Source organism: Pelodiscus sinensis, chromosome 1 (assembly GCF_049634645.1).
Source record: "Pelodiscus sinensis isolate JC-2024 chromosome 1, ASM4963464v1, whole genome shotgun sequence".
Lineage (NCBI taxonomy): Eukaryota > Metazoa > Chordata > Testudines > Trionychidae > Pelodiscus > Pelodiscus sinensis.
Genome location: NC_134711.1, coordinates 87271911 through 87296922, shown reverse-complemented (window position 1 = coordinate 87296922; position 25012 = coordinate 87271911). Strand labels below are relative to the sequence as shown.

The window sequence follows — 25012 nt, the reverse complement described above, 5'->3', positions numbered from 1 at the left end:
ATTACAAGCGGCTAAAAGTAAGATCCTTTGAAAGGCCAATTCTAATTTTAAGCGCAAGATCTTGAGAGAAAAGCAACTGAGAGAGCACTTTGTACATTTCTCATTCTGTTGTTATGGCTTTGTATTTTTAAATGTCATAACTAAAAGGGTATATAAAAACAAATTTGTGCACACACAAACATCTCTACTGTTCATTGCTTTTATAAGGTGAAACATTTACTTTGCTCCCTTCAAAACCCACCCAAAAGAGGTTACCATCACAGACAGGCTAACATGAAATAGGGAAGATCCCAATGTTACAATTGGTGAGAAAATATGTATTTTTAATGAAGGTTTAAAGCCATGGCTACAAATAAACTGTATTAAGCTATCTGTAGCTAATGAAATGGCACAAATCAGTTGACCTGGTTATTTTAACACTTAGCTGAATTTTCTAATACCACCTCAGCTCTATAAGCAGTAGTAAATTTTGCTTGCTGTTGAAGATGGTTGTTAGTGACTGGGAAGTGGCAGTAGTTTTCCTATCATAATTAGAGTATCAGGGAAAGGAGCACCATTTTAAAAGTTAGGAGGTTTTGGAGATTTGCTCTAGAAGCACTGCATATTGTTGAATTGGGTAACTCAAATAGTAATGGGATGCCAATCCATGTTAATACAGTTCTGTACTATCCTAAAATCTAAGTCTGTGTCTCTCCTTTGGAGCTTACAGCGACACAGCAGTACCACTACAGCTGTGCCACTGTAAGGTATCCTGTGTAGCTGCTCTTTGCTGGCAGGAGAGAGCTCTCCTATATGCATAATTAAACCACCCCCACCCCAGCAAGCAGCATTAGCTATATGGCAGGAAAGCCTCTCATGATGACAAAGTGCTGTCCACACCAGTACTTTTGCCAGTGAAACTTATGTTTTCTTCTACATCCCTCAGTGCCAAACATTTTATTGACAAAAGCAGTAGTGTATACAAAGCTTAAGGCTTGGATTCAGAATTAGCCTCAAGTAGAAGTTCCATCTTATAGATGAGAAACAACCGAACCTTAGCAGCACAAATATACCTTCAATGTTGGAGATGTAAAAAACAGTGTCCTGTTTTACATTCATAATATATACATGTTTATTTTCAGTAAAAGAAAACATGAAATTCAAGGAAACATTTTAATAATTGTTTCAACAATATAAAATTTTATATCAATAGCTGCTTATAAATTTTTAAAGCTGAAGTGTCCACTCTGATCACATTGTTTCCCCAGTAGATTCTGCATTCATTAAGTTTGTCACACATTTTGTGGGAGGGGAAAAGAAAGTTAAGTGTATTTTATTTATCAACAATTTACCAAGTCAATTTAGATTTGTTAATAAAGTGGCCTCAATGAAGCTCTATTAACTAAACACGTGAGAAAATGTTGGAAACAATGGGAAGTGGGCTATTGATCATGTTAGCTGAAAAGATAAATTGCACAGAAAAGGAATGTACACAAAAGGATTTTATTTATTCTGAGAGAAGATAAAGTGTAGCCCATATTAGGGGAAGGGCAGAGAAGGAGCTATTTAACTGACAAAGATTTAACAATAGTTTGTACCCATCTGTGACTGTGTTAAGATTTCAACCCAGCCATTGTTAGTTTATGTCTTTCATTAATATACTAAAAAGCAATATATTCTCTCTTCATGTCATAGAATCATAAGAGTAATAGAACTGGAAGGGACCTTGAGAGACCATTAAGTCCAGCCCCCTGTCCTTATAGCCCTGTATTTATATGTAGTATATATTGCATACACTATGTATAAATCAGGTATCTAAATTAGGATTATTAATAAAAAATACTTCAAATATTATAACAAAGATTTTCAATATCTTTCTCCATGGATCCATTTACATATTAAAGTTTATATTAAGTCCCATGTTTTCAAAATTATACTTCCAAGTCCTGAGGCACTGGTAGGAACATGATCAAAGGGGCAGTGACCAGACAGTACAAGAAAGAAAAAAATTAAGATAATTTTAAAAGACTATAAAAATAACCTCATTAAACTTTCCTCTCCTTTCCTTGCACTTTTGGGGGAAGGGGAGATGTTGGGAGGATAGAAAAGAACCAGATTAGCTGCAAAACTGAAGATCCACGGATCAATTGCTCCTCAATGGCAGACCTATCTTTTATTTAATAGTGTGCAATTCTTCAGGGTAAAATAGATATGACAGATAAAAAACAGAGTAACACTAAGACTATTTGAACCGTGGCTCTCTGACATTTGACTTTTGGGACAACTAAGTTTCTAGGGTGATGGTTTGTGTAAGAGAAAAAGTCCATGCAATGAGGAAAATGGATTTTCTGGATCCCATATACTGTAGATTAGGTGGGAATGAATTAATTTCATAGCAGTAAAAAGCATTAAAAAAAATCTCAGCACGTTGCGAGGAGCTGCGCTGACATCATAAGCACAACTGGAGTTTATGGCTCTCCCTTCAGGTGGGAAATTACTGCTGCCAAACACCATTTGCAGAAAGGACAAAACAACGAAGCTCTTTCTGACAAAGGCCTCGATGACTCCTAGCATCAAGATTTTTGCACAAAAGTGGGATTAAAACTAAACTGTCTGTGTTTATCAGAATGAGGACACAGTCATTTCTCTCACTGATTTGGGAGCTTCTACTAACAATCACTATGCCATGAGAAATGGATGGTAATTCCAAAAAATGGCAGACACCCTTCCAAAAATTGAGCTCCGTATAGCAAGTGAGTGCTATATGCTCTCCAACTAGCATGAAGCTTTTCAGCTTCTCAGTACCCACACAATCACAGAAACTAAGGGAGCAGTAGCAAATTATTTTAAAATGAAATGTCATATTAGATGGTTTAAAATGAATTTTAAATGCTGATAAGAGTATCAGATGGACAGGTCTGAGGACTGAAATTCTGTCTTTATAACAGATGGATTTAGGGATGTTAGCGTGTAGTCATTTGCACGACTGACCACTAAACCTGGGCTTATCGGTAAATCCTAATGACTATATGCACACACACCTTTGCCTCTGTATCAGAGGCAGCAAGGCAGTGGGGAGGCAAGAGCCAGTGTCCATAGGGAGCCAGTTTTTAAGCCAGTAGCATCTCTCTTCACATACAAGCTCTGCAGAGCCACCTGTCCTTTCTTGCTGCCTCCCAGAGGCAACAAAATAGGGAAGGGGGAGGAAAGGGGGAAGAGACCGTAGTGGCTCCCTGTGCATACCAGCTCCATGGAGCCACCCTGCCCCCTCATGCTACTGCCCTCTTAAAGCCATCTCCCCACGAGCACTGGCTCTGCTTCCACCTGCCCCCTCATGTGTAAATGCTGAAAAATTCAGCCATTACATGTTTACAAAAATAAACATTTGCTAACACCCTTAGGTGGATTTCAGGCACTTAACCACTGCCCTCAAATATATCTCATCCATGACTAAAGAACAGAAACACCATATACAGAGGGAAAAAGGTAGGTTCAGTCTTCATATCTTTTTCTTTGGTCCCTCTGCTGATACCACCTGTAAGGAGGCCAATCAGCATAAAAAATGTTGAGGGCTTCTGTGATGTGGATACAGGTATCTCAAAGAATTGGACCAAAACCAACTAGCTCTCATATAATAAAGATTTTTGCTTATTGCTGAATGTGGTCCTATATGAACTGTCAACAGAAATAAAATACTCTATATATCTATTACATATCATGAGCCATCATCCTGCTCACCTCCCTCAGCTTTTGTGAAAGAAAAACAAAACTCTGATAGTACCCATTTAATTTCTAATGGGGTAGAAGGCTGTTTAAGCTAACAAAGATCTGAATGTATTAAAATGTATACCAAATTTTAGCAACAAACCACCTTCAAACAAGACACACACTTCTGTTGCAACCAGAAACAGTGTTTTCCACTTCTAAAATTTTTCCCACACAGGAAAAGATAAAAATCTAGCCATGCTGCAATCAACAGTTTCAAACTCACAGGAGTCAAATTAATGTTGACAATATGGCACAAATAGATACTGGCAATAAAAAAAGTTTCAGATATTGACCATTTAAAAGCTACTCAAAAATCTTCCCCACCAGAGTAAGAGATGGGGAGAGTTGTTGCAACAAGAGTCCAATTAAACTTTATATCAACTATAATCAAATAGCTTTACCCCAAGGAGTGAAACCATTAGCCTTGCAGTATGTCTTTACAGTTAGTCACACAACATGCAATAAAACCAGAATATGGCATGTAAGTAAATATGATCACAATAAGCAGCAACGGGGACAAAGGAAGATTTTTATGGCAACAGAACTGTTTCTGTTGGATATTGCTCATACTGAAAGTAAACAGTTGTTTTCTTTAACTTCTTTACGTAAGTCACAGCACAGAACTACCTGAGATTATAAGGATGAGAACGTTTCTTTTCTTTTTTTATATAAAGGGTAGTGTGAAAAATGCTATGCATTTATTTTCATACTTGGGCAAACTTGGGACAAGAGCTTTTTAGAGGCAAAAATTCAGCTTGCCAGTCTATCAAAGCCATGACTTTTATGAATTCCCTAATTCAGGGCTTTAAATTTACTCTAATTTGTTAGCATTCCTCTGCCTTGGAATAGGCTATTGAACGATTCCATTAAATTATGAAAGCTTAGGTTGTCCCTCAATTTTCAGTTTTCCCAATTTGCAGGTACTAGAAATGACTGCTTTCCTTCACACTCTAGCTTGATTTGCTTCATCCTACAGTAAAATCACAATACTGGGTTTATAACAATGTGTTTCTACAGCAGTCACTAATGCTCTGGTTCTCAATCTGTGGCCCAGCCAGCCCATAGCTGTGGCCCATGTGACATCCTCAGGGCCATACAGGCATCATTATATATTGTGTGGATCTGGTCCACATAACACACACAGTGTTGCAAATGAGGCCCACAATGGTAAACAGGGTTAGAACTACTCCACTAACGTCATAAATCTGACACTATGGTACGTGAGTGGCAGACTACTGGTCAGCAGTCATTTAAAACGACTTCATTTTAATAATAAGCAAAAGGGGACCCATCATGAAAACGGCAAATGGAACAAACATAATACTTAAAATGTAAATAGTGCTTCTAATCTTTAAAATACTTTTCAAACAAATTAATCCTTAACATGCCCCAAGAAAAAATGGAGATTAATAGAAGCATTTTATAGGCAGGGAGATTAAGTAACTTGCCCAAGGCCACAAAGGGAGTCACTGTTAAGAGTCAGGATCAGAACTAGAGGTTTCTAGCACCTAAGTCTTCTGTTCAAGGCCTCGAGAGAAGTCTTCTCTGCCAAAGAAAAGTTCTTTTTGTGAGTTAAGAGTTAATAGTAGTTAAGCTACTAACTAACTTCAGGGGTTATTTATAGTACCCTTCATTACACTATGTAAGAACTTCCTTGGTAAATTAGATCAGGATACTAAAGTTCTTAGGGACCTTAAGCTAAGTGCACATGCACACACCCCCTCCCCCAGGGGACAAACCAAATTTGAATTTTAGCTTAAGAAAAAACAGTTTCAAATACTACATTTCCCCCTCTTCCTATGACTTCCCACTATTTGTTGTGATTTTACAATCAAATTTTCATATTAAAATATCTTACTCTCTCCTTTTAGACATTAACATGTGCAACTGATTGACTAAACATAAATATTAAAAAGTAAAAAAAAATTCTTAGCCTTCATTTATCATAATCTTAGGTATTACATGAAATTATAGGTAAAATAAATTCAAACAGGATCTTTACTTTGCCAATATCATTTCAAGAAAATTCATGGAAAAGGACAATAAGAGGTACTGAAGTTATTGTGCTATCTTCTCTTGGATGGTGGATTTAAAATTAATTTCTCCCATTCCTTTCAATTCCTACTTTTCTGTAGCAGCATTTAACTTTTTCTAATGCATTCACTTGACAGGTGCTAAACTTGTAGCTTGTAAGAAACCTTTTTTGTGAACTGTAATGATAGGATCAACTTGCTACAACCAGGAAGTAATTAATATACTACATCTATGGGGGGCACTACTGTATAAATCATTTTTAAGATAGGTTGAGAAGAACAAGACCCTGACAATTCCTCTTGGTGAAGAATCTGATGGAAGATTACATTGCACAGATTCATGTACATTAAGGAGATACCTTCTTGGCCAGGGATAACAGAAAATGGGATGGAGATATATACAAATAGTTAAGACATGAACACACATGCTAACAGGCATCATGTCAGCTCTATCTGCCTTTCACAGGGCCAGTCTATTTCTTTTACAGTTGCTACAATATTATTTTCCCTGCTCCATGTACCAGGCTATACATTTTGATATCACCTATGAAGTGACTTTGGGGACCAGAGTGATTAAGAAATTTTCCTTTACCTAGAACGATGAAAGCAGAAGGAGAAATTGTAAAAGTGCAAAATAAACAGGATTCAAAACTCTTCTTCGGATATGTACTAGTATGTGACAGTATATGATGCTGATTTTAGCTTATTTCTAAATTCACTATGAAACCCGTTCTTGTTCTAATAAGGATTAAGTCAATTTGGATAGAAAGAGGACAAACAAGCATCTGCTTGTGTCTTAGTGCATGTATAAATACCTGTAGTGTATCTGTGCCTACTCATCTTAATTATCAGTATTCTCCTGTTGGTAAAAGTCTACATCACAGCCAGCAGGCCCAAGATAACATAAAAACAAACACATACTCTTGACAAGTGCAAGATAATAAAGCAGCACTTAAATGAAGAGCTATACCATCTTCAGTATGTGGAAATCAATTCCACCCATTCATTATTTAAAGGCTTTGATCACCATTGTCCCAGCTGCTGTAGGTGGTCAGGTAGAGACCAAGTCAATGCTCTTTCAAAATTTCTGTTCCACAGCTCACTTCAGGGGGGACAAGCAGGATACTTCTTGCTGAAGTAAGCAGTAAGAAATTTCCTCAAGTGCAAAATAAATTAAATCAACTGGAGAACTTTCCCTTTTTCTATCTTAGCAATGAATCTCAACTGATTGCTTTTTATAGGTGTGTCAAGTCATTGGTTCTTGTTTTATCACACGGTTTATAAACACAGGTTCACTACAACATCCTTGAAGATCACCAGTAGTTAAAGTCATACTGGCAATGTCCTTGGGAAGAAGCACCTTTGAAGAGTTATGTTTCAAAATCATGTGACTTTCAGAACTCAGAGCCATGTGTTCCCCAGGAACTAAAGTCACATTAGTGCTGGGTGTCACATAATTGGTGGAAGATGCAATCAATTTTTTTGGAAGTAAAGATATTTTATTTTGTTCTAAAATGACATCTTTTGTGGAAGAAGTGGAGGCACCAAATACAGGCTTTTCTACCACTTTATTTGGAATATTGTTACAGAGATAATCTGGGGTGTTACTCTCCATTATATCTGTCCAGGCCCTGTAGCAAATTTCTGCAGCTCCCCAGTAATGTCTAATAGCCGACTCAGAGTGATGGCCTGTCACTGCCATGATCTCTCTGGGCCCCAGTCCTGCTTCACATAACAACTGGATGGTAGTAGTTCTGAGAGAATGATTTGTATATCGCTGGGACAGCCTGGCTGCCACACTTAACCTAGGCATCATTGTACCCAAATAGTTCACTCCCATAGGTTCCCGTTTGTACCAAACAGACTGCCCTCGCATTTGCTCTGTCGTTAGTTTTAACGGATGCAAGTAAAAGGCAGGGGGCTCAGGTGGCAACTTAGACAAATAAAGCTCCAAGGAAAAAACAGGACAGTTTGGGTCTCCGGGCATATCGTACATTTTACCCATTTTATGTGGATCTTCCATATTTCTCCCTTTGCCGGGATATCTAAACATAGCATACCGTCGCCCATTCTTGTCTCTCTCAACAACAAAGGCATCTGGAGCCAAGTCTCTTAGGATTTCCCTCCCTCGCTTGGCAAAATGCAATTGCAAATCAAACCACACTTTGTTGACCAGTGCCAGAGGATTATGTAATCCAAGTACACCAGATAGCTTAATCTTTTGCAAGTCCTCAGCTGTTAAGGGAGGGTGGTGATGAGTTTCATCCTTCCCCTGCATGTGCAACATCTTCAACACACTCATAAACACGATGTTAGCACCGGAAAACTCTTTGTCCTTCATTAGACAAATCTGACGATTATAAGGTGGCATTCTGAGATGCCGGTTCAAGCCAGCACGCATGGACTTATAACTTGCCACACTGTAGGTATTTCCATCATGGTTCCTTACTGTGTGATAAAACTCTCTTAAAATATCATTGAGTTCAGTTACAGGCACCAATTCAAAGCTACGATCCTTGCCATTTTTAGCCAGCCACTGCTTTAGTAGGTTAGCAGCCCAGCCAGTCTGCTTGTGGGTGTTTTTGATGCTCTTGGCATCCTCTTCCTCCTCTTCCAAGCCAAACAAGACATCCTCACGGAAGTTAAAATTCATCTGTGTTGCTTCTACTGGTTCTTTACTGTCTGATGAAGTCTCTTCCCGTTTCAACTGGTTTTCGAAACAACTGATCAAAGTTGTACCATCACATATGCCACAGGTATACGGCACACTGGGAACTACTTTTTGTTCTGAGAGCTGTGAAGTGCGGAGTAATACATAATATTTTGGATTTTACATAACAAAAAGCAGGTGGCATTAACTGGATTTTTAAAAACTGAAATGGCATGTCTTAATATCATACCTCTCTAGCCACATTTTTTTTAAATTAGATCATTAGTAACCATGGCATTACCCATGCTTTAATTCAATCTATCGAAAGAACTCTTAAAACAAATTACAAAAAGCTAAAAGGTGGAAAGCGTAATGCCTTTTGCTTTCAAGCTACATACCTACCAATTAGATGGACCACTATCAACAGCAACAGAGGTTGTTTCTGTAAAATCTTTGCCGGGTTTCAGATTTTGCCAAATATAAAACTTTTAAAAATAATGATGTTACTCTGACATTGACTAAAATTTTAATCCATAAATCAGTAACTTTTTCTGTATTTCAAATAATATTTATTATATATCTATCACATTTTTGTAGCTATAATCCACAGGTATATATGAAAATTAATTTATCGTTTTCAGAAACAAATATGAATACATCATTCTAATTGGCAGTGACTGATTATTCTAAAATATTTAACAACTATGCAAAATCACTATTGCTACTATTCTTGGGCTAAAAATACCAGCCCAAAAGATTCTACTCCTGCACTACAGATGAAATACCATTAAACAGGGGAACTTCGCACAATAGAAGTTGTGTTGGTTTTTCTCTCACTGTTTATATTAACGAGTTAAACTCAATTAACTGCAGTGGAATTACTTCTCATTAGTACTATTTTAAGTGGGCGGTGATTTAATTTTATTAAATCAAATATTGTATTAAATATAATACAATATGCAGAAAACTAACTACAGGTTGAACTTCTCTAGTCTGACACTCTCTGGTACAGCAACATCCATAGTCTAGCATGACTTTATAGTTAGCTGCATGTCCATTTATCATGAGCACAGCCAAGCTTCCTGCAGTCGCATAAAGTTTGTTTACAGCCACTAATCCTGTCTCTTACTGTTCTGTGCTGCTACTTAGCTTTAATTAACTCCAAAATGACTTCTTAGATCCCAGTAAGTAGTGGAAGTTTTGGTAATGTTGCTAGATAATACTGACTTCCCTTGGGTCAGCAAATTCTCTGGTTTAACACTGGTCAGGTCCCGAGGATTCTGGACTAGAGATGTTCAATCCGTACTAGTAATTTTAAATGGTTTAATTTTCCCATTTCACTTCACTGCAAGTTCAAAAGACGACTTAAGATGTGAGGAGTTGGGAGAACTGCAGATTCTTCTTTATCATCAAGTGAATATTTCCACAAGGAATTTTGCGGTGTAATACACAGAACAAATACTGGATAACCCCATATACCTACTATCATCTGACTGTCCTTTGGCATAGTGAGGCAAGGAGAGGTTTGCAGTAATTTCACAGGTTTGCAGCTTTAAAATGAAGTTCAAAAGCTGTAGACAAACCTGGGCTGTGTTCTCTTATATCAAACTTTTTAAAATGTTTTTTAAATAATGATTTAACTCGTCTATTTACACAAAGCTGGTGGTTCTAAGTATACTGGGAAGCTTTGCAAAGGTAATCAAGAGTTCATGTTTCCAGTAACACTATGGGTCAGAAGAAGAAGAAAAAACAAACAAACAAGCACAAACTAAACGCTAGGAAGGAAACCCAGAAAAGAAAGCAACAAGGAATTTAAGTTGTTTGATTGCAGGATGAAACACATAGGAAAACAAATACGCGCCTGTGGATTATAACTTCAGAATGTTACACTGAACCATAAACAACAACCTACCTGTGCTGTGCTTTCAGTTGGTCTCTTATTTGCTGAAGTATCAGTTGGTGGTCTGTTTGTCTGGCTCTCTAAGAGGTCAAGAAATTGTTCATTTGCAATATCTAATCAGTGCCACACATACAACGATAAAAATACATTTGGTGTAAATGTTAATTTTGAACCATGAAAAGCGTTACACAAAGCAACACTAAATTACTGACACCCTTTAACGTCTGCATGCTGTAGATCTCAAATGCTTTACAAAATATAGATGGGGTATTTTCCAGTCCAGTAATAATGCTACACATTTTCTCTCTCAGAAGTCTTAGTGCTCTCAATATATTTTTGGAACACCTCACTAAACTCCATAACAAAAATCCACCCAAATCTTCTTTCTTTACATCAACTGGTAATGAAGTAAAACAAACAAACATTTGTTTACATTTCTGAATGCAAACAGACTCTGAACACAGAAATGATGACTGTGCACAGAAACATTTAGTTTGATAGGACTGTTCTCTGAATAGACACTGCATCTAGGGAAATCCTACAGACTCCATTTTATACATGTTAAAGTAACTGGGGAATATACTTGACACACAATGCAAATTCCCAGAGGTCCTTGCTTATAAGAATGGGAAAACTCCATTTTGAAAGGTTGCATTAAAAATAATACATAACTAATACATAACTAATAGTAGACTGGGAGTTTCTGGAATCAAGTGGTTTAAACCCATTTCTAAACAAAAAAAACCCTTTAGCATGCAAGAGTGCTTGTGTCATTCATTATTAGAAGTGATTCAGAAATGGCTAAGATGCTTAAAATCACTTTTTTTAACCTGAACAGTTTTAACACATCTTAGTCTAGGAGGCGTCGTTGTAGTAAATCAGCCCTAGATAATAAAATCTCTATAGGAACAAACTCCACTTCTAGCCCGTTTAAAAGCTTCTTGTGCCTCTTGCACACATTCACTTACATTTCCAAAATTAATATTTAAGCATCGCTTACCAACTCGAGGTGCTGTAATGGTGCTTGGGCTTGGTTCAGTGGGAGCTGGACTACTGAATGCAGAGAGTGGGATCTTCATCTGTATGGGGGCCCGATTGCTGGTAGGATTATACAGTCCTGAAGTACCCACTGTGGGCAAAGTATTTCTTGTGGCAGGGGCAACAGGATGTGCTGTGGAAACAGCCTGAACTGCCAGCGTCGTCCCTATAGACCCAGCACTGGCTGGAGAGTTCCTCTGAATACCTGGGCTGGCCACAGAAGGGCTGTTATTTGGTTTAGCTGAGTTGTTAGATGCCAGAGACACTGGAGTTTTGGTAAGGCTACCAACAGTAGAAGAACTTTGTACAGATATAAATTCAACATTGCCTGACTGCTGGTTCGTGACCAAAGTTCCTGTATGGCCTTGCAGGAGCTGAGGCTGGGAGGATACTGCAACTGGAACATGCAAAATTACTGGCAAAGACTGCAGAGACACAGACATGGGCTGAGTGTTGCCACTGGGCACCTGTGTGGTGCCAACTACTGTAGCTGTGTTGGCTGTAGAGAGAACTGATGTTGTCAAGGAGCTGGAGGTAACAGGTGTCTGAGGTTTGGGATGTCCACTGACCACTGTCTGAGGAGCAGCAAGACTGGGAGTAGAAACTACAGAAAATATGGAAAAAATTGTAAATGTATGTACCAAGTGAGCAGTTTCACATCAATACATCAGTATGAAAATGGAAAATCACAATATTAGTCTTCATGGCTGAGGATATTGGGGAGATTCTCAAACCTGGGCCATTCTTTTTTAGGTGACAAATCTGAGGAATTGTCCCAAATTGAGGTGTCATTAGAGGTGGTTTTGGAACAAATTGATAAAATTAACAGTAACAAGTCACCGGGACCAGATGACATTCACCCAAGAGTTCTGAAAGAACTTAAACGTGAGATAGCGGAACTATTAACTGTGGTTTGTACCAAATCCTTTAAATCAGCTTCTGTATGTAATGACTGGAAGATAGCTAATGTAATGCCAATATTTAAAAAGGGCTCTAGAGGTGATTCTGACAATTACAGACAGGTAAGTCTAAAATTAGTACCAGGCAAATTAGTTGAAACTATAGTAAAGAACAAAATTGTCAGACACATGGATGAATATAATTTGTTGGGGGAAGTCAACATGGTTTTAGTAAAGGGAAATCATGCCTTACTAATCTGCTAGAATTCCTGGAGGAGGTCAATAAATATGTGGACAATGGGGAGGGGTCCAGTGGATATAATATACAGGCAGTCCCCGGGTTACGTACAAGATAGGGACTGTAGGTTTGTTCTTAAGTTGAATCTGTATGTAAGTCGGAACTGGCGTCCAGATTCAGCCGCTGCTGAAACTGATCAGCGGCTGATTCCAGGAAGCCCGGGGCAGGGGCTTCCTGTAGTCAGCCACTGGTCATTTTCAGCAGCTGCTGACTTGGGAACACCTGGGGCAGAGCAGCTGGGGTGCTGCTGGGTTGGTCCAGTGGCGCCCAGAGCGGCGCTACGGGACCAACCGGCAGCGCCCCAGCTGCTGTACCACAGGCGTCCAGAGCAAAGCCGCGGAGCACGGGGGCAGCGGGACAGCCCAGACGCGCCGTGGCGATCCTGCTGCCCTCGGGCTCCGCGGCTTTGCTCTGCTCTGCTCCCTGTCCCCCTGATCTACAGACCAGGGGGAGGGGGAGCAAAGCAGAGCAGAGCAGAGCGGCGGAACGCGCGGCCAGCTGACAGCCCAGACGCGTCTGGGCTGTCAGCTGGCCGCGCGTTCCGCCGCTTTGCTTCCTCTCCCTGGTCTGCTGGAGACCAGGGAGAGGAAGGGCCCCGTTCGTAACTGCAGATCCGACGTAAGTCGGATCCGCGTAACTCGGGGACTGCCTGTACTTAGATTTCCAAAAGGCCTTTGACAAAGTCCCTCACCAAAGGCTCTTAAGTAAAATAAGTTGTCATGGAATAAGAGGGAAGATCTTTTCGTGGACTGATAACTAGTTAAAGACAGGAAACAAACTGTAGGAATAAATGGTTAAGTTTTCTGAGTGGAGAGAGGTAACTAGTGGGGTCCCCCAAGGACCATCCTATTCAACTTATTTTTATATGATCTAGAGAAGGGCGTAAACAGTGAGGTGGCAAAATTTGCAGATGATATCAAACTGCTCAAAATAGTTAAGGCCAGAGCAGACTGTGAAGAACTTCAAAAAGAGCTCACTAAACTAAGTGACTGGGCAACAAAATGGCAAATGAAATTTAATGTTGATAAATGTAAAGTAACGCATATTGGAAAAAATAATCTCAACTATTATATACAATTTGATGGGGACTAATTTGGCTACAACTACTCGAGAGAGATCTTGTGAGTTATTGTGGATAGTTCTCTGAAAACATCCACTCAATGTGCAGCGGCAGTCAAAAAAACAAATACTGTAGAATGTCAGGAGTCATTAAAAAAGGAATAGAGAATAAGACAGAGAATATCTTATTGCCTCTATATAAAACCATCATATGCCCATATCCTGAATACCGTGTACAGATGTGGTCGCCTCATTTCAAAACAGATATAGTGGCACTGGAAAAGGTTCAGAAAAGGGCAACAAAAATGATTAGGGGTTTGGAACAGGTCCCATATGTAGAGAGATTAAAAAGACCTGGACTTTTCAGTTTAGAAAAGAGGAGACTAAGGGGGGGGGGGGGGGGGGTATGATAATGGTCTATAATATCATGACTGGTATGGAAAAAGTGAATAAGGAAAAGTTATATTGCAGGAATAAGTAAGAAAGAACTATGGGTCACCAAATGAAATTAATAGGTAGTAGATTTAAAACAAACAAAAGGACGTTTTTCTTCACTCAGCACACAGTCAACCTGTGGAACTCCTTGCCAGAGGATGCGGTGAAGGCTAGAACTTTAACAGGGTTCAAAAAAGAGCTAGATAGATTCATAGAGATTAGGCCTATCAATGGCTATTAGCCAGAATGAGTAGGAATGCTATCCCTAGCCACTGTTTCTGTGGAAGTGGGTGACAGAGGAGGGATCACATGATTACCACCTGTTGTGATCTCTCCATCTGGGGCATCTATTATTGGCCACTGTTGGCAGACAGGATACTGGGCTAGATGGACCTTTGGTCTGACCCAAAATGGCTGTTCTTATGTTATTAGATTAATAATTTTGCCAGTGGAACCAGATAGTTTGTAACATTTAAAATAGTTTTCATTTTATAACATTTAAAATAGTTTTCATTTTATATTATAATCATGTCCAAAGCTCTAATCAGTATATGATCCCTATTGTGTTTGGTGCTGTACAAATATATATGAAAGAAAGAAATAGAAGGCATTTTTAAGTGTTATTACATCACTCTGTCTTCCCATAGGAACATTTTTTTATAGGTATAGTGAGATGATTCTGTAGAAAAGGACTCGAGTGTCACAATTTTCAGGGAAGCAGTTTTGTTTTTATTAATGTTGAGGAATAACTACATTCTGTTACATGTTGCTATATACAGTTGAATGCTGGTAGTACCTTTGGTCCCTTCTTCCTCATAACATTCCCATATGAAAATCCTTCCCCCACCTGCCCTCTATATATCCATATCAACGAAATTGTAAAGTGTGTTTCTGAAGACCAGATGAAGCTTCATACCTGCATTCACGGGGGCTTGAAAAGGTGCTGATGTGCTCTCTCCTACATTTCTCTTGGACTCCAGCATCTGTCTCACTGTGCTTGCATTTCTATGGAATAAAAGTGCAGGTTAGCATCCCCTAGTGAATGCATCCTAAGTGTACCAATAGAGAGAGGTCCAGAGAAAACAGTAGTTTACAAAAAATCTCTAAACTATTTGTACTTTTGTCATTTTCAATATGCACCAATTACCAAATATTTCCTGTAAATTATTCCATGGTATGATCTTTATCACAGTACTGCCAACTTCATTCGTTATTTTAGAACATTTATCCACATTCTACCTTTCCTGACAAAAATACCTCTAACTGTTTTTAAAGGTAATTTTAATGAGAAATATTAGTGTGTAGCCAGTTACACAATTAACTGATAAGCATGGGCTTATCAGTTTATTATAATGACTACATGCACACACAGCCCTTGCTGCCTTTGTAGTAGAGGAAGCAAGGGGGAGGAGAAGTGGAGCCAGAGGCCATGGGGAGCCAGCTTTTAAGCCAGCTCTCTGCGTGACAGCTCTGTGGAGCCACCTCCCTGCTCCTTGCTGCCTCTGCTCCCCAGAGGCAGCAAGCTCCCACCTCCCCTCCCCCTTGCTGCCTCTGGCTGTGTCTGAACTACATCCCTTGTCTCAAAAAAAGGATGGAAATTAGACACTTTGAAACTGCAAATTAAGCCAGGATTTAAATTTCCTGCACTTCATTTGCATAATGGCGGCCGTGTTTTCTCCCCAAAACGGGGCTTTTTGAAAGAGGAGGAGTATAGGATCTTTCGAAAAAGGGTTTATTTTCGATCAATCCCCGCCTAAACGGCTGTTTTTCTTTCAAAAGAAAGAAAGGGATGTAGTTTAGACATAGCTTCTGACAGAGCAGCGGGGGGGGCAGGGGTGGAGAGATGCATGTAATTATTATGATTAACCGATAAACCCAGGCTGATAAAGAGGCAGCAACGCAGGAAATCGGGGGGCAGGTGGGAGCCGGTACACATAGGAGGCAGCTTTCAAGCTGGCTCCCCATGTGTATCGGTTCTCACAGAGCCGCCTGTTCCCCATGCTGCTGTCTCTATAACTTAAAAGCTGTTTTCGCCCAAGCACCAGCTCCCGCCTGCCCCCTCCCCATCTCATGTAAACGTGTAACTGCCAAAACGATATACTGGTTACATGTTTACACAAACAATAGTTAATATCCCCAATTTTAACTCCATTTGAAAACATCTACTACTATTAGCTACTCTATATTTTGCACTGTTACAGGATAAAAGGAACTGGCATACTTTCACAGAACCCTGTGTGGATACAAAATTTTTCTATCTGTATCTGCAAAAATGAGCTTCAAATATCTGCACTGAAATCCACAGAGGATTTCCACAGATATAAAACAGATAGCCACAAATTTTCAGGCTTCTAAATACAAAATTTGTATCTGCGTCTGCAAAAATGAGCTGCAGATAACCACCATCCACACATGTGGGTACCCATGGATATAAAGCATCTGCACCTGGATTTGCCGGACTCTATATATTCACAGATGAACAGCAACTAATAAAGTGAAAGGGCATTATAAATGTGTAAAATGCAAGAATATTTAGCTAGCACAAAATCAGGATATTCACTGAATTATATGAAGAAAGATCTGCTATTGGGCTTTTTCTAAGAAAAAAACTCAGTATTAACATGACAAAAATTGCTGCTCTAGTATACTTGAAATTGAGGCACAGCTGTATTCTTGGTCCTCACCGATAGGTTAAGTTGCTGATGCTGCCTGTATCACTCACTGGTTTCCCTGGAGACTGGGGTGGATTTGGTGGATTCTACAAAGAAATAAATCAACTTGAAATCTACTGTTATATTTGTTCATTTTCGTCCAACATTTACTTTCTTCTACTGCCACAGACTCAGAACATAAGAACTTAAGCTCCTAAAACATCTCAGGAGCTCATTTATTGAAGCATACTTCCCCCTCTTATTTCATGTATCTTAATCTCACCTTCAAACCATTCAGTAAGGGGAAATCAAGGTCTTGAACTCATTTGGACTTTTAGTTTCCATCTTTTTCCTTGGTAACTTATTAGAAATATATTTTCTGGAATTAAATAGTTCTGCCCTGTTTATTCCTAATTTCTTCACATTTTGCCCAAAATGTGACAAGAAAGGAGATGTTTGTCTGGATCTGTTCACTTGCTTTCTCTGCCAAAGCCCTATACTATGGCCTCCAGAGTCCTTCAACCTGTGTTCCAAGGTTAAAGAATCCTGCCCTCCAATTGGAGGGTTTTGCATCTAATTCCTCAATTTTTACTTATGAGCTTGGAGGTCATTTACAACAAGGTCCCTTTATATTGCTCTAAATTGTACTTAAGACTTGTCTATGAAGAGTGGCAATGCACATGAGAGGGATATAATTTTAAAGGGCACCACCATGTTATGTACTAACTGTTCTACATAGATCCTGCTGGTTGATACTAAAAAATTTGAATGCATGTTAAAAACTCTTTAGAACTTAAACCCCCTCTAGTGCTCATTGCCACACTTACATCCATTCATTTTTATTCAGCCAGAGTGTGTAAAGAGGCCTCAATGGAAATCAGAACCAGGTCCTTTGAACTTTAATGAAAAGATGGAAACACTAGTCTCTAACATTACCCTGTGCTAAGTAAAACTTCTAAATTTCTTTGTCTCATACCCAGCACCCAGACCAAACTAAGGCAACACCCTTTTGCACTTTCTGCAATTAGCAGAGGTTAGAATTTTTCTCCATAACAGGGGAAACAGTTTAACTATATTTATATAAAGTTCATTTCCACAGGTTATTACTCAGATTAGTTCTCAACAAAAATTAAATCTACAATTTCAGTCCTTACTTCCTGTTTTTTCTTCAGGTCTTCCTTGGCTGCTCCAAAGCGTTTTGTCAATCTAGCAATTTTAGCCTGGTGGCAAGGGGAACAGGGGTGAGGGGGAGGGGAGAATGAAACCACAGAAAACATTAACAAAATTAGACCAATTAAAGACACACACTGAAATAAGTTAAATGCAATTTTAGAGTAAATAATCTTTTCCCTGAACCCTGGCACAACCTGCAACTAAAGAATAAGTCTGGACCATCTTCCCTCTAGAAATCAAACGACGATATCCCTTACCAGTGGTGATCAGGCAATATCCCCGCAACAACTAAAGAAACTACTTGAGTAGTATTAGGAAAATATTTACAACTATTTTACTGTGTCATGGATTATCATTTGGAAAAAAAACCCAACCATTATTTCTCTTTCTGCTCTTTACTTCAGCTCCCTCTTCAATTTATTTTGCCATCTCTTACTTCCTAGTTGAGTTTCTTTGCCACCTGATCCTTCTTTCCCCTTGAATATGCTGTCCAGATGCCAAGTTCTTTTCTCTTCTGGCGTAATTTTCAGACATCTCCTTTTACTCTGGACATACCACCTAAAGCCCATTCCATTTTTCTTCATCTTTTGGCAAATTCCTGATCCTTTCCAGATTGCAGCTTCTATATATGGCTAATTCTAGTGGCACCAGTAATGCTCCTCTCCTACAAAGCAGAAGACTTTTGCATAAACAGCTATGCAGCCAGGCTCTTCTTTGCAATGAAAAAGATAAAAATCCAAATGAAGCATTGGAAGTCAGGAGCCATCCCCAGAACACCTGCTGGCTAACAGTGAGCTCAGCAGAGTGTGATTTGGGAAACTCTGATCTAAAAAATATGGCTCAAACACCACACCTTTTATATATTTTTACAAGATAACAAGAAAGAATTAATAGGCTGCACGCTGTGTGCCATATATGTACTGCAGTTGCACCCAAGGATCTCAATCACAGATTACATCTACGCTATGCTAGGCTTTATACAAACGTTTGAAGAGATTATCCTTGCCCTAATTACTTTAAAATGCAAGCACGGTAACATGCAAAAAATCCACCAGTCACATACATTTTCAATGTATTAGAGAAATATATTACATAGGTAGGTGACTCAATACTATGGTGTTGGATATACTGAAAATGCCTTAGGTACAATAGATCAGTCTGTGTAAGGCTCATGTCAAGAACTTGAATGAACGTGTAATTCAGTAGCCTCGGGTTTGACAAGTTCTCTACTTGCTGAAGGAAGATCGGCACAGCTCAAAAAAATGTACACAGCAACACCAAACTTCCATTTAACACAGAAAGCATTCATTATTACAGAAGAATTCTTTAATCTGCCTTTAGGAAAAAGGACATGAACCAGTGTCTGGGGTGTTTCTTCATTTAAATATTCTGCCAACATGAGCCCTCCCCCCCCCCAGCTCCCATTTTTTAAAATGGATTAATGTGACCACAAGAGAGACCTACTTCCATGCAGGACATTTATTTGAAGAATTTCTGAAAGTGGCAGAGCAGAGTAAAAAAGTGATTTACTAATGGCTAAAAGATTAGTTTATCAAAAGGAAGGACTTATTTTCTTCATAGCGAACTGTTGGTTATTCTTGCTGTCCAAGAGGATATAAACACACCTGGAAACAAGGTCAGATTGTTGGAACAGATTGGTGAAGGGGGGAGAGGTTTTGTTGTTTGCTTGTTTGTTTGAAAGAATCAGTTGACTGCTATTAGTAACGGCCAGAGGGTGCTACTACTAGTTGAGAAGCTAGTTTTTTAAGAATGCCATACTATGTTATGTAAAACACAAAAGTACCTGTAGTTCAGTAAGCACCGTTTTATGCCTCTTGCTACATTCTATCTTCTCTACTCGTGTTTTCAGATCAGCCAAAGTCTTGTCAAATACAGCACACTGCAGGGCACTGAGTTTCTCCTCTAACAACTTTTGGACAACCTAGAAAAATATGCAAACATACATTACCAGTACTTGGGAGGCTGGCAATGTTTTTATGCATAGCACACATTCAGCATCTTGTCACATAAAAAGATTGATGTTGTCACTCTGTCAATCAAATAACCATATGATCATCAGTACTATGATATTTTAAGTATTTTTCTAGAGTTAAAAAAGGATTCCTCATCTTGAGGTTTAATAGATACAGATGGACACTCTGCCATTCACTGAATAAACTCATTTCTCTATGATTTGATAAATATGTATAATCCTACAACACAGTTTTTATAAGATCCTTAACAATGGTCTGAAAGCCACCATGGTAAAGTTTTGTGTAACTGGACTTCTCCTTCACCTTATTCCTGTCACCATCGAACTTGACATTTTAAAAACCAGAATTTAAGAAATTCTGTGGAAAAAACATGCCTAAGATGTTTCTCAAACAGTTTTCCCCAGCACAATGTCTCTATTCTCTCATCTGTAGAAAGAGAAGCTGTACAATAAATAGAATTTTTTGAGAGGTGTCCTTTCTGTATTCCACTTCTTCATATAGAGATTGACAAGCTCTCCAATTCCTTCTCTACTGTAAAACATATATAAAGATCTGAAACAGAGAGGAGGGAGTAGAATACATACAAATATCAAATCTCAAACAAAGCTAATGACTGTTCCAGGTAAGTAACTCCTCTTTCTTCTTGGAGTGTATTCTTAAAGTGTGTGCTCAATGTATATTCCACAGTGGGTGACTGACAAGCACCATGGAGGAGGAAGGTGAGAGGGCCTCCATGGTGTGGATAACTAAAGGACTGCTGTGTTGAAAGTTGTGTTAGGTGCAGAAGCTTGTACGGAGACACTGTTCCCTGTAAGTTGAGTGTGTGGGAGGCCATCCAGGAAGAGATCTAAACAAAGCTCAGCTCATTAGCAGAGCACCCACAGCCAGCAACATGTGCTCCTCAGAGCACATAACAGAATTTATTCTGCACATGGATAGAAAAAATTAGAGGGAACGCTGCCAAGGCTTAACGAATCATGAAGGTATGGACTGAGTCCCATTTTGTAGCTTCAGAGATTTTAGTAAGAGGACTGTTTCAAAGAGAGGGTACCAGTGTGACCTTGGCCCTAATCAAATGAGCCTTCATCCCTCATGGAGAAGAGGTGTTTCTCAATGTTTCACAGCAAAATGTAGCTTGAAGTTAAGTCTCTGAGAAGAGATCACTTCCCCTCTCATCTGTTCAGCAAAGAATCTAAAGAATTAAGACAGTTTCTTAAAAGGTTTTGTTCTTTAGGTAAAATGCTAAAGCTTTACATGAAATGTAATCGCCTGTCCTCACTGATGAGCTGTGGTTTACAGAAGAAAAAAGGCATGTGAACTTTCTGATTCTGATGGAAATCTGAGATTACCAAGGAAGTATATTTATGGTGACATCACAGAAAAAAACGTCCTTATGGAACACTGTGTATGGAAGATCAGCCATAAAGGTGTCCAGTTCACCTACTGTTCTAGTTGAGGTAATGGCAATCAGAAAGGCAATCGCCATACATCAGATAGGTGAGACAATGAGCATGAGGCCAGAGGTTCAAATGAAGGCCTCAATGTTGAGAGGACCAGAGATCCCATGACAGAGTGGGTTTCATCACAGAAGGAAAGGTTCTGAGCGAACCTTTCAGAAAATCATACAATATCAGGATGGGTGAAGGTGAAGTGGCTGTCTGTTTGAGGATGACAAGAGTTAATAGCTGCTAAGTACAACAAAAGGAAAATTAGAAAAATACCTGAAGTCTCCAAGGAAAGAACATACTTAATATTTAGTGACGTCAGAGTTCTTTGGTGTTATCTGGCGGTGCTAAAACCAGACCCAGAATCTTTTTAATGTAGCTGTGCAGCACTGTTTCATTAACTCCTTCTTTTATTATTGAGGATAGCCTAACTTGCTTCTGAACATGTCCCACTGCAATACATGACATGGGACGGTCACGTGGTGGGAAGACAGACTGGGATTCCTGACCTTGCCCCTATCCGGGGAAGAGACTGGATACAGATATATAGGCATACTGACACCTGAGGAATGCTGGGAACCCCAAATTGCCAAGGCTACCTGAGAGCAACCAGCATGCTTACCAATTCATCTTGTTTGATCTTCCTCAGAATTTGAGATAAGAAGGGAATGGGCAGGAAAGGGTATGTCAGGTATCATGACCAAGGAATTAGAAACATCAATTCTGAACTCCTGTGTTTACTGTGTATTTTCTGTTATTTCCCATTGATAAAATACACATTGTACCACAGAATTGCTTAGCTTGCATTTAAAGTCTTTCAGAAATGTCTGCTGAGGCTGTGTGTAAGAGAGTTATGTATCTGCAGGATGTTCTTTAGTGGCAGAGTTATCTGTGGTGAATATAACAGTTCCAAAGACTGCCATCTTCTATATGCAGGAAGATTGCTCATGTAGCGTACTACTGTCATGCTGACTGACATTACAGCAGAGTTCATAGGAATCTCTGGCAGGTCTCACAGACTGCTATTTTAGGAGGCTCATGGGTATTCTGACCTCTGTGGGAATCCTAATGACACACCCAGGATTAAAGTCTTTTTGGAGGGAGGAAGGGGATAAAGAGGCCTCTCTTCCATACACACTTGCTTCCTTTTCTCCCTTTAGGCTAGAGAAGCTTGCATTCTGGTGGAGAGTGAGACACATTTGTCCATATTGTGTCTATTCTGTACAAATGGTCTGAAGCCAAGCATAGAGGTACCAAGGTGAAGTCTCACAAAAGGTACCATGCAGGTATGGGAAGGTATGTAACCTAGTATGATGAGAGAAGAATCGATGTTGTATCTGGGTATTCAGCCAGAGCTGAGTGACAAGTTCTTTTATGGACGGGAATCGGTCCCGAGGAATGCATGCTTTGGAAGTGAGTCTAGTGTTGAACCCAATAAACTCTATCGTCTACATGGACTTTTTGGATTTTCATGGATTCCCAATGAACACAGAAGACTGACCAGAGAAATGGTTGTGGTCTGTACCTCCTGATAAGATTTTGTCATCAGTAACCAGCCGTTGAAGTAGAGGAAAAACTGATGATGCAAAGCAGAAAGAATGAGCTGCCAGAAATCACTGTATCTTTCTGGATAATTTAGCATTACTGTAGGCTTGAAGGAGGCACCCTTTACTGTGTTTCAGACCTACCGTGAAACCTCAGGGCCTTCAATGTGAGGGAAAGCTATATGCATCTTTTGTATCACGTTTCACTGAACAGATATGACTGGCTTGCAAGTGATAGTTATTGCTATTCTGAACCAATTTGCAGATGAAGACATTGAGTTGTTTCAGATACAAGATAGGTTCTCATCCTTCCTTCTTTTGAGGAGATGAAAAAATATATTTCCAAGTAAAAATCCTTTCACCAGTGTTGAGGGAGTACCAGCTTTAAGGTTCATGAATGAAAGATGGAATTTAGTTCCAGAAATAATGCCCATGAGCTATTATTTTAGTACTTAAAATAACACCCATGAGCAAAAGTGGTTCCTGAAGGAGGGCAATGAAGAAAGTTTTGGTGGTAGAAGGGAAGGAAACTGGTAATTGGTAAGAATGATGATGAGGCCCTATTTGCCTATCATCTGTCAACCTTGGGAAAAACAAACTATAGTCACCACATTGGACAGAAATGATATTTGGTATAACTGACTACTTTCAAGGATCCCATAAAAATGTCTCTTAGTGGAGGTCTGGATTGGAAGCAGAAGATGGAAGAATGCTGTTCTTGCTCAGCTGCTCCCTTTGTTGTTTTTGAGTGTTTCATAGCGTCTCTGATGATAAAAATATTGGCTATACAGTTGCTGCCTGTGGAATTTTTTCCTTGACATTTGAGTGTAGTTTCCCTATAATGGCAGGGTTGCCCTGATGCTTTATGCAGGACAGTGTCAGTCACCATAAACCAGGAAGCTGTTTCTGTTGCATTGAGTAAGGTTTAGTGGGTTGAACTGGCAATCAATTGGCTTTCCTTAATGAGCGCCAGGAACAGTACAGCAATTCCTCACTTAACGTTGTAGTTATGTTCCAGAAAAATACTACTTTAAATGAAATGATGTTAAACGAATACAATTTCTCCATAAGAATTTGGGAGGAAGGATTAGATTCTAAGAAAAACAATTCAGCAGATGAAAGACAACACATACATTTACAGTTAGCAAAATATAATTCCGTACACAGAAATCATGATTGTAATGCTTGGTTGAGGTGATGAAGTCAGAGGGTGGAATATTTCCCAGGGAATGTCTTCCTATTAGATGAAGAACTAGCACTTGGCTGAGCTCTCAAGGGTCAACATGTTGTTAATATAGCCTAACACTCTTAGGGTATGTCTACACTACCCCGCTAGTTCGAACTAGCGGGGTAATGTAGGCATACCGAACTTGCAAATGAAGCCCGGGATTTGAATTTCCCGGGCTTCATTTGCATAAGCGGGGAGCCGCCATTTTTAAAACCCCGCTGGTTCGAACCCCGTGCAGCGCGGCTACACGGGGCTCGAACTAGGTAGTTCAGACTAGGCTTTCTATTCCAAACTACCGGTACACCTCGTTCCATGTTCCACGAGGTGTACTGGTAGTTCGGAATAGGAAGCCTAGTCCGAACTACCTAGTTCGAGCCCTGTGTAGCCGCGCTGCACGGGGTTCGAACCAGCGGGGTTTTAAAAATGGCGGCTCCCCGCTTATGCAAATGAAGCCCGGGAAATTCAAATCCCGGGCTTCATTTGCAAGTGCGGTATGCCTACATTACCCTCCTAGTTCGAACTAGGAGGGTAGTGTAGACATACCCTTAGAGGCAGCATAGACTGAGGCAAGAGAGGAAACAATAGGGACACGTCTTCACAGCAGGGCTAAAGACGAAATAAGCTATGCAACGTGAGCTACGTCAACTGCGTAGCTTAGGTCTAAATACTTTATTTTGGCTTTCGGTGCTATCTACACAGCAAGAAGTCTGAGAAGAGCACTCTTCCTCCCACTTTCCTTACTCCTCATAAAATGAAGGTTACAGGAGAGTTGGAGTAAGTCCTCCTCCAATTGGACTATATTTTGACATTATTTTGAAATAACTGCTTGTACTGTAAATGCAGACTATGTTATTTTGGAATAATATTAGTTATTCTGAAATAACACTGCTGTGTAGATGTACCCCAGATGCACAGCAG

General features: G+C 39.5%; 1 protein-coding gene across 13 annotated transcripts in view; it reads right to left on the bottom strand.

Moving 5' to 3' along the window:
* The window catches only part of ATF7IP (activating transcription factor 7 interacting protein), a 170738-nt gene that overhangs the window by 51164 nt on the left and 94562 nt on the right, over positions 1-25012 (bottom strand). For 10 of the 13 annotated variants that reach the window (XM_075935155.1, XM_075935143.1, XM_075935151.1 and 7 more), the window contains 7 exons: positions 19688-19825; positions 17865-17930; positions 16744-16817; positions 14976-15064; positions 11331-11972; positions 10343-10410; positions 7026-8574 (listed from right to left, as the gene is read on the bottom strand). In XM_075935155.1, the coding sequence (XP_075791270.1) occupies positions 7027-8574; positions 10343-10410; positions 11331-11972; positions 14976-15064; positions 16744-16817; positions 17865-17930; positions 19688-19825 (2625 nt within the window). In that variant the 3' untranslated portion in view covers position 7026. Of the gene's footprint in view, positions 1-7025; positions 8575-10342; positions 10411-11330; positions 11973-14975; positions 15065-16743; positions 16818-17864; positions 17931-19687; positions 19826-25012 lie in introns of those variants that run through there. The other 3 variants (XM_075935202.1, XM_075935194.1, XM_014575834.3) reach the window with 1 other exon arrangement.